The sequence below is a fragment of the Apis mellifera genome, linkage group LG7 (assembly GCF_003254395.2).
Source record: "Apis mellifera strain DH4 linkage group LG7, Amel_HAv3.1, whole genome shotgun sequence".
Lineage (NCBI taxonomy): Eukaryota > Metazoa > Arthropoda > Insecta > Hymenoptera > Apidae > Apis > Apis mellifera.
Window position 1 is genome coordinate 1,764,027 of NC_037644.1, and position 16,878 is coordinate 1,780,904.

General features: G+C 32.0%; 2 protein-coding genes across 6 annotated transcripts in view; one reads left to right on the forward strand and one right to left on the reverse strand.

The window, feature by feature from the left end:
* The first annotated feature begins 760 nt into the window (after positions 1–760).
* LOC411233 (U3 small nucleolar ribonucleoprotein protein MPP10) lies at positions 761–4,400 on the forward strand. Its single transcript, XM_006558793.3, has 4 exons — positions 761–980; positions 1,057–2,419; positions 2,481–2,589; positions 2,674–4,400. Exons 1-4 carry the CDS (start codon positions 904–906, stop codon positions 3,042–3,044), a joined length of 1,920 nt encoding a protein of 639 aa, XP_006558856.1. The 5' UTR covers positions 761–903; the 3' UTR covers positions 3,045–4,400.
* The window catches only part of LOC411234 (aryl hydrocarbon receptor nuclear translocator homolog), a 46,960-nt gene continuing 33,356 nt past the window's right edge, over positions 3,275–16,878 (reverse strand). For 2 of the 5 annotated variants that reach the window (XM_394708.7, XM_006558795.3), the window contains 10 exons: positions 15,967–16,124; positions 8,431–8,748; positions 7,880–8,083; positions 6,715–6,906; positions 6,473–6,631; positions 6,248–6,398; positions 5,857–6,014; positions 5,490–5,674; positions 5,265–5,406; positions 3,275–5,182 (listed from right to left, as the gene is read on the reverse strand). In XM_394708.7, coding sequence (XP_394708.4) covers positions 4,965–5,182; positions 5,265–5,406; positions 5,490–5,674; positions 5,857–6,014; positions 6,248–6,398; positions 6,473–6,631; positions 6,715–6,906; positions 7,880–8,083; positions 8,431–8,748; positions 15,967–16,124 — 1,885 coding nt within the window. In that variant the 3' untranslated portion in view covers positions 3,275–4,964. Of the gene's footprint in view, positions 5,183–5,264; positions 5,407–5,489; positions 5,675–5,856; positions 6,015–6,247; positions 6,399–6,472; positions 6,632–6,714; positions 6,907–7,879; positions 8,084–8,430; positions 8,749–15,966; positions 16,128–16,878 lie in introns of all 5 variants that reach the window. The other 3 variants (XM_006558797.3, XM_006558794.2, XM_006558796.3) reach the window with 2 other exon arrangements.

The following is a 16,878-nucleotide window of genomic DNA, read 5'->3' on the forward strand; positions in this document are numbered from 1 at the left end:
AAAAAAGCACTTAGTTTTTGTCTTTAGATTTGATATGAAATATAATAAACACACATGCACACGATACAAACTGAAAAAAAACGCACGCTTCAATTTTGTACTGGCGGTAATGTGAACCGTACCGAGGTCTGCAACAATGCGTTTGCGGCTTCGAACTCCAAGCGGTTCTTCGCTTAGTTCCCGCCGCCCTTCCCCAAGCTGTTCTGAAGTTCCTTCTGGGACTCACCCCACCTCGTTGTTCCGGTTGGATCGACAGCACTTAACAAAGATTGTCGACCAAACCATGCCATCTATGAACAGAGAATAAAACTAAATTTAGTTTTTATTGGCCGATTTCAAAGTTTGGATTAAAATTTGTTATTGTTTTAATTTAAATTTCTGTGTATTTTATTATATTATTGTTATAGAAAATTTTAAAAATATAATAATTACAATATAATATTTTATATAAATCTATAATTTTATAATTCTATATTCATTATTAAATTTTAATGGAAATCAAATAATATTTTTGAGAATAAATAAATTTAAATAATTTATTATTATTTTTATAAATCTTAACAAGAATTTTTTATTTTCTAATATTTTTAATTTTAAATTATCAATAAATATATATTTTATCACACAAAATACAAAATTGATTTAACATTTGTGCTAATATTTTAACAGAATTTTATCTTGTTAAGTCTATATTTCATTTTATATTAAAAAATTAATTGTTAATAATATATTCAATGAAAGATAATTAAATATCAATCAATAATATTCATTAATAATTATTGATACATCATAAATATATGTTATAACATAACCACAGTTAATGCTGACTTCTTCACAAACGAGAACATAACCTATCAATTAAATATTTTTTTGTTAATTCAAAAATAAATGTAAATATATAATATGGCAGATGTAGAAATACTTAATAGTGTTATAAATACAATTGATCATAATACTAAAAAACCGGAACAATTTTTAAGGTAAATATATTTTCAATATTTTTTTGTTCTAACCTATATTATTATAAAGTAATAACAATAATAATTTTATCTATAGCATACAAAATGAAGTTGCTGTTGATTTTAAAAATTCCCTAAAGCGCTTATATGATTTTACAAAATTAGAAACACAAAGAAACACAAATGCTTTACCAGAACTTATTACAGAAGGTTTTGATGAAGAACAAATCTGGCAGCAAATTGAATTGCAGAATGAAAGTGAACTTGATTACTTAATTGATGGTGTTTCTAAATCTTTAGCTGAAAATAAAAAGTTGACAATTAGTATAACAAAACCTAAATCTGTATATAATAGTGAAGAAAATTTATCAGAAAAAGAAAAAAAAATAGTGGAAGAAGAAACATCTGATGATGATGATGATGATGATGAGGAATTTAAAAGTAATTTAAAAAAACAAAAGAAAGACGTAAGAAAAAGAAAAAAAAAATCATCAATAGTAGATGATAAGTTCTTTAAATTAGAAGAACTAGATGAATATTTAACAAAAGAGGAAAAGAAAGAGAAACAAAATGAAAAAAATGAGGAAAAATCCGATGATGAATTTGTAGATTTATTCAATGATTTTTCCGATAATGATAATAAAACTGAAGAAGCAAAATTATTAAAATATGCAGACTTTTTTGATAGTCCAGAAAGTGAAGACGAGAATCTTGATAATTCTATACAACATAAAGAAACAAATGATGAAGAAGAATTAGAGGAAAATGAATTAGATGATAATGAATTACTGGAATCACTAGATAGTGATTCAAATAATGAAATAGATGTTGATAATGAAATGGAAGAAAAAAGTTCTTCCAAAAAAAAAGTTACATTTAATCTTACTAATGATTCTGATGAAACAGATAGTTTAGAAAATAAAAATATCAATAAGGAAGTTGATGTAGAAATTAAATCTTCTCTAGAAATGCGACAAGAGAGATTAAAAAATAAAATTGGAAAATTAGAAGAAGAAGCTCTTGCAGAGAAACCTTGGCAATTAAAGGGTGAAGTTAGTGCATCAAATAGACCACAGAATTCTTTACTAGAAGAATTTGTGGAATTTGATATTACAACTAGACCTCCACCTGTGATTACTGAACAAACAACTCTTAAATTAGAAGATATAATTAAGCAAAGGATAAAGGACAAAGCTTGGGATGATGTTCAGAAAAAATTTAAACCAGTTGAAACTCCTTTAGAGTATAAGAAAAAATTGATCTTGAATCAAGAAAAAAGTAAAGAAAGTTTATCTCAAATTTATGAAAATGAGTATCTTAAACAGAAGGAAGCTTTAAATCCGGATAATACTGAAAAGGAAGAAGAAGAACCAAAATTGCATACGGAAATCCGTGAAATGATGCATTCAGTGTTTTCCAAATTAGATGCTTTGTCTAATTTCCATTATACACCAAAACAGGTATGACTATTTATATTGCAATTTTTTATATTTTTATTAATATTGCATTTTTTTTTTTTAGGTTCAACCAGAGATTAAAATTATTAGTAATATGCCTGCAATTAACATGGAAGAAGTAGCCCCAATCGGAATGAGTGATGCTGCCTTATTAGCTCCAGAAGAAATTAAAGGTATATTTAATAATAAAAAGAATCGAATAATAAATTTAAATGTATTTATATAAAATTTAATTATGTTTTTAATTATTTTTTCAGCGAAACCGCGAGGCGATTTGATTGGTAAAGCAGAAAGAACTAAAACGGATATGAAACGTGAACGAAGACGTAAAAAGATGAGACAACGTGCGCGGCAACAAGCTATAGAGAAAAAGGAGAAATTGAATGCAATCAAGCCGGGTATCGCTAAGAAATATAAGAAAGAAAAGACGACAGAATTGGCAAAGAAATTAAGTAAAAATCGAAATATTATAAGAATGGATGAGTCAAGTTTCAAAGCTCCGAAAACTTCGACAGCCTTTTTCACTCAACTACAAGATGAAGTGAAAAGTCACATTAAAGCAAAAATTAATACAGATACTAAGAAAAAACAAAAGAATGTTTTATCTGCAAAAAAATTAAAATTATAATTTTTGTACAAATATTTAAATACAAATTAAAGATATTGTATAATTGATATTTAATTTCTTGCAACCTATTCTTTTTTTCATTACATAAAATGTAATAAGTAAATAAATTCATTTTATACAGACTTTTTTTTTTAAAACAAAGATACTTTTAATAAGATATTTTTAGTAAAAGTGAGAAAAGAATAATCTTAACATTAAAAAGGAGAAAGGATTATAGAATGCTTCACAAGTATGTTTTGAAGTTTAATCAATTAATTGCGTTATACATATTGATGCCTTCGTCGACTTCAATATGTTAATTATTGTCAGTAATCGTAGCTACTTTCGACAAAGGATGATTAAAAAGAATTATACGTGTAATGTAAATTTTTATATATATTAGTGACAAATGTTCCCAATTCATCATGATATGCTGCAACTGTTCTTTCGTTCTACTTAATAAGAATTTGCTAGACATGTACATCTACAATGCACTAAATCACACGCGGTTACTTATAAATGCAATTATGCTTTTGTATGTGTAACATTATCTATATTTTCTTTAGAAATATCTAAAAATGGTGTTTGCTTTTTTTTGTTTGCACAGAGAAGCAAAGTGGATTACATATAACTTTTTGTACATTATTGTTGTTGGTGAATTCAAACAATGTTTTTCGTTCAGCGTCGATTTTGACGATTGCACTATTTATAATTACAAAGATCTAAAATAAAATAACTAAGCTAATCTTAAAAATCTAATCATAAGCTGGTATTAAAATTACCATGATTTACGTTTAAGTTTGATTAAGAAATTTTTAAAAATACTTTGTTTTATTTTTGTTTTTTTCTTATCGTTTAGAATGCATTTTTCTAAACGTTTATCGAAGTATGCTAGTTTCTTCTTTGAAATAAAATCGCTACGTAAAAAAGGAGAGAAATTACTCTCTATTACTTATTAATAAGCACAGATGAGCACGTTAAAATTCTATAAAAATGTAAAGTGATAATAATCATATAAAATACATATAATCCGATACATTTTCATTTGAAATCTTAATGAAGAATCACTTTTTCTTAAACAATTACAAATTCTACACGCATTTTTTGCCTTTTCTTTTTTATCCAAAATTTTATACATATACTTACATTCATTTAACAACAATTCAATGAAATTTCAAACTCTCTATTATCTTATCGTTCTTGAAACTTCATGTACAATTTAAATATAACTTACGTTACTATAATTGCATTTTCTTTCTTTAACAGTGAGAAGAGTTAAAAAGTCGTTTCTTAATTTACACTGTCTTTTTTTAAAATTGTTTCTTCTATTTTAAGATTAAATCAATAGAAAAAAATGATAAAAAAAAAAAAGAATTTTACAATCATTCGTTCAATACTAATCTATATTTTAATTACAAGAAAAAAAAAGAGAAAAACTTAAAAATATAAATTAATTAATTTCCTGTTGAAAATGATTCTATTCTGTGATTTGTCATATGAAATGCTAAAAACCTCGTATTTCATTAAAAGCTTTCTAAATTTCATCAAATGATCCATCTGTGCGTATTATAAGTTTCCACTTTATATATTCTATTTTTCAAATAGAACATTTAATGGCACTTTCGCAAAATGATATTCACGAATTTTGAATAATTTAATTGCGCAAACTTTGATACGGTTATTAAAATCGTACTGTAAACCAATAAAACAGAAACTTCTCGCAAAACGGAAGCACTCATAAATTAATTATAAAAGTCAGATGAATCTATGGTAAATTAGTCAATTCAATTAAAGTTTATGTGTGAGGTGCTGATTGAATTCTCATATCACCATTAAATGCTGAAGTAAGAATGATTTACGAAACAATCCTTTTATCAATGAAATTCGAACCTTAAAGCTCTTTTAAGGTAAATGTTTATGTTCCATATTATTTTGTTATCGCTACTCGAAATTAGTATTAAACATATTTAATTCCTCGAAACCAGACGCTCCACCCTGATCTTGTAGCATCTGTAACATATCTGATAATTCTTGAGGTTGCGTGCCAGGTCCACCTTGAGAAGGATGAGGTTGTTGCGCTTGTCCAGTCACTTGAGGATTTGATTGTCCACCGTCTTGTTGAGGTGCTTGATGTTGTTGGCTTTGCCATCCCCACATGCCTAAAAAATTATTTATTTTTTTTATTGTTGTTATTAAGATTAAATATTCAGATAAATAATTTTTTATTTAAATTAAAATTACCGGGGTTATTAGGTACTGTTGTGACTGCATGATATTGCGTAGCCGGTGTTCTAGCACCGCTACTTAATTGAGTATAAGTTGGTCCATTTGGTGACCTCGAAGGACTTAACTGATTGTACTGATATCCTTCTGTTACAGGTTGCTAATAATAATAATAAATAATATTGTAAAGTGTTTTTCCATAATATTTTTTTTATTTAATTCAGATTATTACTATGTATTTACCTGTCTTCCAATAGCCCATGCTTGTTGTACTGGAGTTGGCGATGTATTAGCTGGTTTTTGAATTCTACTTAAAACTGATGAAGATGCACTTTGCTGACCAGGTGAACCATAAGCTATAGGCGATTGTGTTGTTTCATATCCCTGATAAACATTTTGTGTACTGGACGGCCTAGGCTGCTGAGGACCTATAATATAATCATAATGAATTTATGATTATATTAATATAATACAATTGTAGACTTAATAATAATAATAATAATAATAACAATGACAAAAGAATATAAAATTTAGCACATTATTATTATATTATATAATATTTTGTATATTATTAATTAATATTATTAATTTAATGTATTAAATAATTTACCAGCTGTAGCAACAGTTGCTGGATGTTGCATCATATGATGCCCAGAATAGAGAGGATCCCTAGCAGGATGTCTTTGAAGGGAATAATCCAAACCAGGTTGTCCATAAGCAGGTACAGCTTCATTTTCTGTCTGACCATCACTACCAGGATGGAATGATCTTGAAATCAAAATATAAATGATTTGATTTATTATTTTCGCCTTTTATTTAACACGATTACAATTCTTTAACTCGTACACGATATAGAAAAATTTTCATTATTACAAAATTTAATAAAGAAAATAAATAAGAAAAATAAGGATGAAATGGTCGTGTTAAAATTGCAGAATACATTTGCATGATACAAAATAAAAGAAATAAACTTTTTAATATCCGTTATAACGGGTTCATACTTGGCATGTGTATTTGTGCAGACGATATATTCAACGTCATCATTGTACGGATTTAAAAATGCAAATGCAGACGTCCTTAACCATACCCAGTCACGATTTTTGGCTCGAAATCTATACATTACAGACACCACTTGTCCTTTCAGCTTTAGTACTGTAACAACATATACCTATTAACAATAAGGAACACGCGTACAATTAATTTTCATTCTTTCGAGAAATTTTTACCTTGTTCGAAACTTTCTCGCATATGCGTTAAATCCTCAGGATGAAAGAATTCGTAGCACGGATGACCTAAGAGCTCGGAAGGTGTGTACCCTAAAATTCCTCCGACTCTTTGGTCTACAAAGGTAAATTTACCTTCTGCTGAATGACGCGAAATAAATTCTGAAACATGAGAGAGAGAGTGAGAATTAATTAATCTTGATTTAAAATATTCTTGTTCGATAATGAGGACACTTAATACTTACCGTTATTGCTATTTGAACCCGCTAAATCGCTACTATTTGGCGTGCTAGTGACCTGTAGTCGCCCAATGGCAACCAGACAGCAGTGACTGCTAACATTCTCGTCTGTAACTACACCATCAGGTCCAACTGGAACACCGGCAGCCTCTCTATCAGCTAGTCCCATACCTGGTACACATGGGGGAACAAAATCACCTACAGCGTAAAACGATAAATCAGTCCATGGTTCCTCATAATCGATAAATGATTATGATTTACATGCTGCTATATATATAGTATTTAAGATGGATGGAATCGAAACATTGATAATTACTGTACTTTAACATTAATTAACAATATCTTTTTCAAATTTTACATCGGATAATTTTATTCAATTTCTATCCATCTTGGAATTATTTATAATTCTTACTTTAAATATAAATTCTCTGAAAAATTGATTTTCCTTAAAACAATATCTCGAAGCGCTCGATGGCGATGAAATAATAATATAATAAATCTATTTAACTTGAAAAATAACTCTTCTCGTGATTCTATACGATTAATTTTGTACAATCGAGATAAAAATTTCTGGTAAACATGTTGCTGGCAAACACGTGTATAAAATTTACAATGAATTTTAACGATAGATCATTTTAAATTATTTCTTCCAAGTAAAAAAAAATCTTCCTCGAAGCTTTTACAAATAGAATATTAGCGAATAAAAACTCGACGAGAGAATAAAATTCGAAAGAACTCGAAGGCGGAAACGTGCGAAAATCGTTCGCATCGTTATTATGCATCGGGGTCCGCGGATAAGGTATACGAATTCCCTGTCTCGACATAGTTTATCGGTATTCCAGCCATTCTTGTCGGCTGTTAGGTCAAGACGATTCCATTCATTCTTTATAAACCGATCATACTATCCGTGCTCGCCACCGAGTGCCGGCCCCCTTAATTTATAGTACAAACGTCGTTATCCTCGTGTATTCTACGAAGCCGCCTGGTTCGTTCATATTCTTGGTGCACGCCGACGTCTCCCTCGGCTTTAAAATAGAAAGTTGGCGCTACGTCTCGCGCGCGGCCATCAACAGACCGGGACCCGTTATACGTTGACGACGTTATGCACATCATCATCCTTTATCATTCGGAACAAGGTAGAGATCGATGCCGCGACCCGTATCGAACTTACCGTTTGGGGGCCAGCTTTTGATGTACCCTGTACAATGAACCACCGCGTAATTTTGGCCATCGCGGGCCGGTGGACCGAGCGAATTCCTCTGTTTTACGTGATGGAGGCCATGAGCGGCCGCCATGTCGCCTGTCGTCTGCATGTTGCCCACCTTCATGCGACAAATGAAGCCTCTCCTCGATCCCATGCACAGTCTCATCGACGCTGTGAAGTTAGGTTAAGTTAGTTTTAACGTACTTTACGAAATTTGATTATTAATTGAAATAATTTATTGATATTCTCTCCATGATTGTACAATAAGTTCAATGTAATTGGCTGGTAAAATTATTAATTATAATTTAATTTAGTTATTATTGAATATGGTGAATACGCAATATTATGAAATTTGACGCAATTTAGAACGAGGCTTAATCTTAGTAATACGATGGAATTCTTTTAGAACGATTTTTTGAAAATAGAAGGCAAATTTTTAAAAAAGAATAAAGAAATAAGATCGAGATGTAAATTATTCAAGTATGCATTATACGAAAGGAGAAAGAAAATATACTTACACTGTCCTTCCTTTTTTACTGTCCCCGTTTTCAGGTCCAGCACTCTGCCTCCATTTTCCGGCTCGGCACCGCTCAATTGTTCCTTCACTTTCTCTGTGTCGTCCGGATGAACCTGTGAATAGAGGCTGGTGCCGTACCAATCATTTTGCGTGTAGTTCAAAACTGGTGCCACAGAATCGGATACGTAGATGATCGTTCCGCTGTTGCAGCTGACTACGAACAGAAACCCATCCGCTGCTTCGAGGATCAGGTGTTTCAGCTCTTGATCGGTGAGAAAGGAGGGTTTGTACGCGCCGTCCGAGCTTGTGTTTCCGGTTCCTAAAATAGAAATAGTTTTGTTCCAATTTATACCAAAAGAGAATTTCATATTTTTCATCGTATTTATTTAATTTGTTTCGATTTAAAATTAATTCTTACGTCTTCGATATTGATGCAACTTTAAAAATTTTAAATTGATCTTTCTAGTAAAAAAAAAAAAAGAAAAAAGAATTGATTATTAATTTCGTGCTTTCCATTTCTTCTATTTTACAGAGATCGAACTTTTCTACATTTGACGTCCGTATCGATCGAGTGTGATCTATCCGATTGTCCGACATCGAATGCACATGTAACGAGGAACACTTTTCAAGCGAAACGAATGCTTGTTCAGGGATACGTGTTACTACTTCTTCACTACTTGTAGACCGGACATCTTCTTTTTTCAAGTGTGCCCACCAGTTTAATGAAATCCCATGTTGAGAATAATAATATCTATTTCAGAAGAGTTCAGGAAAAAATCCTAAGATTTTTATCAAACGATTTAACAAGAATATTAAAAATCGATATCAAAAATCAACTAGCGTAGCAAATTAATTGAAAAATAATCAAAACGAAATACTCAAAGTACGTTTCGAACTCATTCATTTTCTTTCGAAATTTATCCAAAAAACAATTTATATATCTCGAGATACAAATTCTTCATCAAATCGAGAAGGGACGAGGAGATGATCTTCGATCGGCAAAACTTTGCAGATCCGGAAGAGAAGCGAATAACAACACACACACACATCAAAAAAGACGAAGCAACCAACAAACAAACAAACTCAAAGGGGGAAAGAGGGGAGAAGGAAGGAGGTACGGTACCAAAAATGAGGACGGGGCAGCTCAGCAGCGTAGGTAACTATCGAGGTGCAAGATCGGAATTGCAAAGCGGACAGGATCCTGCGAGCAAAAGGCAAAAGGTGAGAGAGAGAGAGAACGGGAGGGGGAAGAGAGGGAGGGAGAGGAGGGGGCGATGCGATCTTTACCCCGATATACGGAGAAATTCCGGGAAGAGGTACTTTAACGACTTCCAAACAAGATCTATGGAAGACCCCGGGTGACCTTCGTTACCATTACCTTCCACGTAGTGGAACGGTCTTTCGATGGACATTAATGCCGGCGTGATTCCACTCGATTTCCTTCCATCGAAAGAAGATGCTCGCTCCCCTTGACCCATCTAACGATACACGATCCCCGCGTGGCATCGAGTTTCATTGCGATAAATGTTTCTTCCGTTTCTTCTCTATGGGGTTGATTTTATTTTTGGAAGAGAAGGGGGGTGAATGAGAAGGATGGGTTTCTGTTCCTTGTTGTTTTTCTCTCGTTAGGTCGAGGAGGAGAATTCGAGGTGGTGAAAAATTTGGAGGAAGCTTGCAGCAGTGAGTTATGATTTATTTTTTTATTTTTATATTCATTCATTTTTTTCTCCTCAAATATCGAAATTGATGAATAATATGATCTCTAAAAAATATTAAATTTTTTAATCCAATAGAAATTATTAAATTCATTGATTTTAGTTTCAGGATTTACAGTTACATTAAGTCGTTATTATTTAATTACTGATCATCTTAAATTTAGAAAACTATATTTAGTATTAATGATTTTTTTAAGAGTTTATTTTACTATTTTACAAAAGATTGGATATTTAAATTCATTCTTCTGTTTTGATGATAGAATTTATGGTTCAATTTTCTTTATAGTAACAGGACTACATTATTACTAATTGGATCAATTTTCTTAACAATTTCAATTATATTAAATATCCATTTTTTAAATATATATAACATAAATTTTGAATTAATTATTTGATATTACATTTTGTTGATGTAATTTGATTATTTTTATATACATTTATTTATCTAAAAAATAAATTAAATTTAAAAAAAACTTTAGTTAGATAAAAATTAAATCAAAATTAAATAAATTATTATATAATAAATTTATTAATATATATTAATAAATTAGTTGAAGAAACGTTATGATTTTGATCTTCTTCTAAAAATCTTCCCTTAAAATTTAGTGTTTAATTGAATAAAATTTAATCAAAAGATAGGACAATTTGCAAAATGTTTATACTGATCAATTTATTTGAATGAATAAGTTTGAACTTATATATCAATGTTCGATGTATCATGTGAAATGTTTATTGCTATAAATTCTAATTGTGGAACAATAAAGTATAATGATAATTAATATTTCTTACAATTAAACACAATTAAGAAATATTTAAAAAAAGGAAATAATGAAACAAGAATAAAGAAATTACGATTGATCATTTATAAATTTACAGACTGATGTAAAGATCCAAATCGTGATTAAATAAATGAATTAATTTAAAAAGAAAATTAAAAAAAAAATTTAGAATGTAAATTGTAATTCTACTTGTCATAAAGTTTCATTGGAATTTAATTCTTGTACACCGTAGAGACACCGGAAACTGATACGATCTATCGATTCGAGGAAACAATTTTCATTAACCGATCATTCGTTACAAAAATAAAACTCTGAGAATTCAGAGAAGCCCCCCCGATCATTACTCTCCACTGCTTCTTATAAAATTTCTCCCTCCTATAGGGACCAATATCTTCTTCTACTAGACGGTAATTTACATCTTGAAATTTATCTGTTATCTTGTTGAAAAGATATAATTTCAACTTTACGAAGGGGTTATAATATTTCACATTAACGTGAATCGATTATAGATTACGAGAGGCGTAAGCGGGTACATTTTATCAAGAAACGTAATTTTATGTGAACGTAAATCAATCGTAGTTTATAAAAAGGCGTATTCCATCGACAACAATCGGTTAAGTCTGTTATACAGGCGTAATATTACATCGATAATATTGGTAATCAGTTATGAAAATAGCTTTAGGTCGTAATAGTTATATTATAGTTTTATGTCGTTATAAATTAAACATTTTTCACGAGATGATGTAATATTACAAAAGAAAAAAATCACCTTTATCTCTATAAAAAGACATGATCTTGAAATAGAAATTTACCTCGATGTATGAGTCAATTCTATCTTACAAGAAAAAAAAAAAAAAAAAAAAAAAAAGAAACGCAATTTTAACAATCATTGTATCTTAATATCCGCGGATAGATCAAAATCTCATAAATTCTTAGTCTCAACTTAGACTACAATTAGAAAGATTTTACCAGCTCAATTAATCAATTAGATTATCAAAGTTACAATTATTAATTATCAAATTTGACTTAAACAAAAAGAGAATCCTTAAAAAATTCGAAAATTTCTGTTACTACTTTGAAAAAAGAAAAGAGAAGAGAAGAAAAATATAAGAAGAGCAGGGAAAACTATCTTATTAATTAATTATTAAAAATTAATAACATAAATAATTATTAATTTACTTAAAAAATTCTAAAATTTCTGTTGCAGTAACGATTTTGAAAAAGAAAATAAATATAAGAAGAGCAAGGAAAAACATCTACCACTATTAATTACCAATTTGCATTTACTTAAAAAAAAGAACCCTTAAAAAATTCTAAAATTTCTGTTGAAGTAACTACTTGGAAAAAAGAAAAAAGAAGAGAAGAAAAATATAAGAGCAGGGAAAAGTATCTACCACTACTAATTATTAATTTGCTGTGCATTTACTTAAAAAATTCGAAAATTTCTGTTGAAATAACTACTTTGAAAAGAAAAGAAAAAAAAGTGTAATAAGAGCAGGGAAAACTCGATGGAAAACTACTATTACTAATTATCAATTTACTGTGCATTTACTTAAAAAATTCGAAAATTTCTATTGAAGTAACTACTTCGAAAAAGAAAAGAAATATAAGAAGAGCAAGGAAAAACATCTATCACTACTAATCACCAATTTGCTGCGCATTTACTTAAAAAATTCGAATCCTTAAAAAATTTCTGTTCCTACTTTGAAAAAAGAGAAGAAAAGAGAAGAAAAATATAAAAAGAGCAGGGAAAACTGTCTACCACTACTAATTATCAATTTGCTGTGCATTTACTTAAAAACTTCGAAAAAGAAAAGAAAAAAAGTGTAATAAGAGCAAAGAAAACTCGATGGAAAACTGTCTATCACTACTAATTACTAATTTACTGTGCATTTACTTAAAAAATTCGAAAATTTCTATCGAAGTAACTACTTCGAAAAAGAAACGAAATATAAGAAGCTGCGCATTTACTTAAAAAATTCGAAAATTTCCATTAAAATAATTGATTTGAAAAAAGAAAAGAAATATAAAAAGAGCAAGGAAAAACATCTACCACTACTAATCACCAATTTGCTGCGCATCTACTTAAAAAATTTCTACTTCATCACTACTTTGAAAAAAGAGAGGAGAAGAGGAGAAAACTGTAAGAGGAGCGGGGAAAACTCGGCGGAAAAGCGTCTGTCCCACGTCTCACGGGTGCACCGCGCGGCCGAGGGTGGGTGTACGCGCGCGACGTATCCCGGAGGCGATCGCCTCTCTCTCTCTCTTCTCTCCAGGTAAAGACAGCGGCGGAGAAGAAGGAGGAGGAGGAGGAGGAGAGGAGAGGCCGAGACGAGCAAGAACAGGAGAGAAGCTCTCCGGTTCGAGCAATTTGTATTCAGCGGCCCTGTTGTCGGGAAAGAGGAGAAGTGGCTATAAACAATGCGACGCACCACCAATACTTAGCTGGAATCACGGCACGCACACCGATATATATATATATATATATATATATATATATATATACATACACATACACACACACATAAACATATATATATATATATATACATATATCGAGGTGGAACGATGAAAGAGAGGCGTAAAGGTAGAGGCACACCTAAGGAGGAAGGAAGAGGAGGAGAAGGAAGGGTGGCGAAGGGGGGTAAGGAGAGGCCGTATGACCGCGTGTGTGCACGCAGCACGAGGAAGGGAGCCGGGGCTAAAGGGACAGCCGACGCGGGGCAACTCCACCCATTCTTGCACCGGAAGCATATATCGCGCTTTCTGCATTCGATATGACCCGACGAAACCTTCGGTGAATTACGACCGTTCCGGTCTCACTACTACTACTACCACTCCTCCTCCTCCTCCATCCTGCCGGATGGATCCTCCAAGAGGCAGGAGAGTGGACATCCCCCTTTCGATACGTGTACATACGTGGAAACAACGTTGTACGATCTTTCGGCTGATAGGATGCGATAGGATAGAGACGATAGGAGTAGCTTTTGTACGAACAAAGCTTTGTTCTGGGTTACGTTGTTGTTCTACGTGTCTTTTTTTTAAGGTTTTTCGGATTAAATAGCGAGTTGATTTTGAGAATTTTCTTTGAGAATGGTTCGATTTGTTTGGATCGGGGAGATATTTAATATGTCTGATTAATGATTCAGAGTTTAATACGATGCAGTTGCTGACGTAAAAGAGTGTCATTTTTATACAAGACAGCGTGAAAATTATTGCAATAATTAGAATATAGATAGATTCTTTATCGATAAAAAAAAGTTCTTCTTTTATAAAAATTGATTTGAAATTCAATTTCTCATGCAATACTTGTACAACTAGTTTTGAAACGTTACATTCTATCTTTTGTTCTTTCTATCAGAATATTTGATTAAGTATAATTTAATACATAATTCTATTCCATCTTTTACATATAATGTATTTGAAGGAGAATATATATATTTTTTAAAATTAATCATCGACAACATTTTATCAATAATCAACGATGGAAACATAATCCCAGAGGTTTTTTTTTGTTTAATACCGAAAGGTTAAAGCGCAGCCCATTGTTTTCGAAAGAATTACATGCGCAGAATTGTTTTTGACATGGAAATATACATTTTGAACGAGCCGGCGGCCGTCCGATAAGGCACAAAGTTAGTTCAATGCGGGACGTGACGATTAAGCATCGCCGTTGTTTGAGTTATCCGTCACGAGCAGCAAAATAACTTTGGCAACGCGATCTTTACGCTTTGGCTCGGACCGATTGAATTACGCTCGAATACGGTTTATTCGATTCCTTCGTGGCCATCGATCCACCGAACTGGAAAAGGATATCGGGGATGTCGATCGAAATTCTTCGTAATTAATTCACTCGCAAAACATTACCTTTCTCCTATATTTATTGGGTTGGCAACCAAGTAATTGCGGATTTCAGTTGATGACTAATCAAAGCAATAATCGATTTGGATCGTCACAGTACAACTCGTGAGATTGCAGAGAAGCTTCATGTATCGCGTACATGCATTGAAAACCGCTTAAAACAACTTGGCTATGTTCAAAAACTCGATACATGGGTTCCTCGCGAACTGAAAGAAAAGCATTTAACGCAACGCGTTAACAGCTGCGATTTGCTAAAGAAACGTAATGAAAATGATCCATTTTTAAAACGACCGATAACTGGCGATGAAAAATGGGTCGTTTACAACAATATCAAGCGGAAAAGATGGTGGAGCAGGCCACGTGAACCAGCTCGAACAACATCAAAAGTTGGTATTCGTCGAAAGAAGGTTTTATTATCAGTTTGGTGGGATTACGAAGGAATTGTCTATTTTGAACTCTTACCACCCAACCGAACGATCAATTCTGTTGTCTACATTGAACAACTAACGAAATTAAACAATGCGGTTGAAGAAAAGCGGCCCGAATTGACAAATCGAAAAGGTGTTGTATTCCATCGTGACGATGCAAGGCCACACGCATCTTTGGTCACTCGGCAAAAATTATTGGAGCTTGGTTGGGATGTTTTGCCACATCCACCATATAGTCCTGACCTTGCACCATCCGATTACTTTTTGTTTCGATCTTTACAAAACTCCTTGAATGGTAAAAATTTCAATAATGATGATGATATCAAATCGTACCTGATTCAGTTTTTTGCTAATAAAAACCACAAGTTTTATGAACGTGGAATTATGATGCTGCCTGAAAGATGGCAAAAGGTCATTGATCAAAATGGGCAACGCATTACAGAATAAAGTTATTTAGTTCCATGAAAAAATTGTCTTTGATTTTCTAAAAAAAATCCGCAATTACTTAGTTGCCAACCCAATACATTCCTCTCATCCTTTTCATTAATTATTCTTCTCTCTCTCTTATTCGATCCGTTAATCAATAAAATTCTAGTAGAAACAATCGATTAACTCCTCTGATGATAATCGTAGTAACGCTTTAAGGAGGGAAATTTAAATTCGTCGAAGAAGAGCAAGGATTCGCTTCGAAATTTTCCTCTAACGGAAGAGAAGGAAGGAGAGAATAATGCAGAGAGGAAAAAGTCTCACTCACCTCTGAGGTTTCTCATATGGGCGACCGCCATCCTGAGTATGGTCAATTTGTCCGGTTTCCTGGCTAGGGCTGAACACGTCGGCACCATGTCGGACAATTCGGTGATATAGGCGGTCATTTTGTTCCGCCGCCGCCGCTCAATTTCGCAATGATTCTCCCTGCAGTAAGTCGCAAGACGAAACCAAGGTAATTGCATAGCTCGATGAATTGTAGATGGAATTATATGTCGATACGAAATTCTTATCGATTCTTCTTCTTCTTTTTTTTTTTCCGTGGAAAAACGAACATTTAAATAACGTTGAAATTAATCTTAAGAGAATTTGATCGAAAGTAATTATGAATCGTTCAAAGAATTTCATATTTACCATTGATTGAATGTAAGTATAACGATATACGTTGAAATTCATTATTAATGATCACTAAAAATATGATGATATTATAAGCTTCTTTGTATAAATTTAAAAAAAAGAGATTCAAAAGTTGTTTCATTCGTTTTGTTTATATAATAAACTTGCTTAAAAATCGTTCTAAATATTACGTTTTTAATGTACCTCAATTTAAAAGAATCTGATGGAACAAAATATTCAGTTTCAAACAAATATCTACCAGTCCTCATAACCGTCTATAAACACGATATTATCCCTAACGTGTGATCCTTGAGGGATCGTTTATCCGTTTGGTGAAGGAAACTTGACCGTGATTATGGAAGTGCAATTTTCTGCGTGTCGTTCATTTCCATAATTCAGAGACACGGGATATATCTTATGTTGGGTATTATGAGCCATTTTTTCCCTTTTAGCGAAACTATAGTGCGGCTAGACGATTTTAACGCACGAATCATCAAAGGGGTTGGATAATCGAAGAGAATGTTGCAAGTAAGACTCATCCAAACACGGAGATTTAAGAATTGAA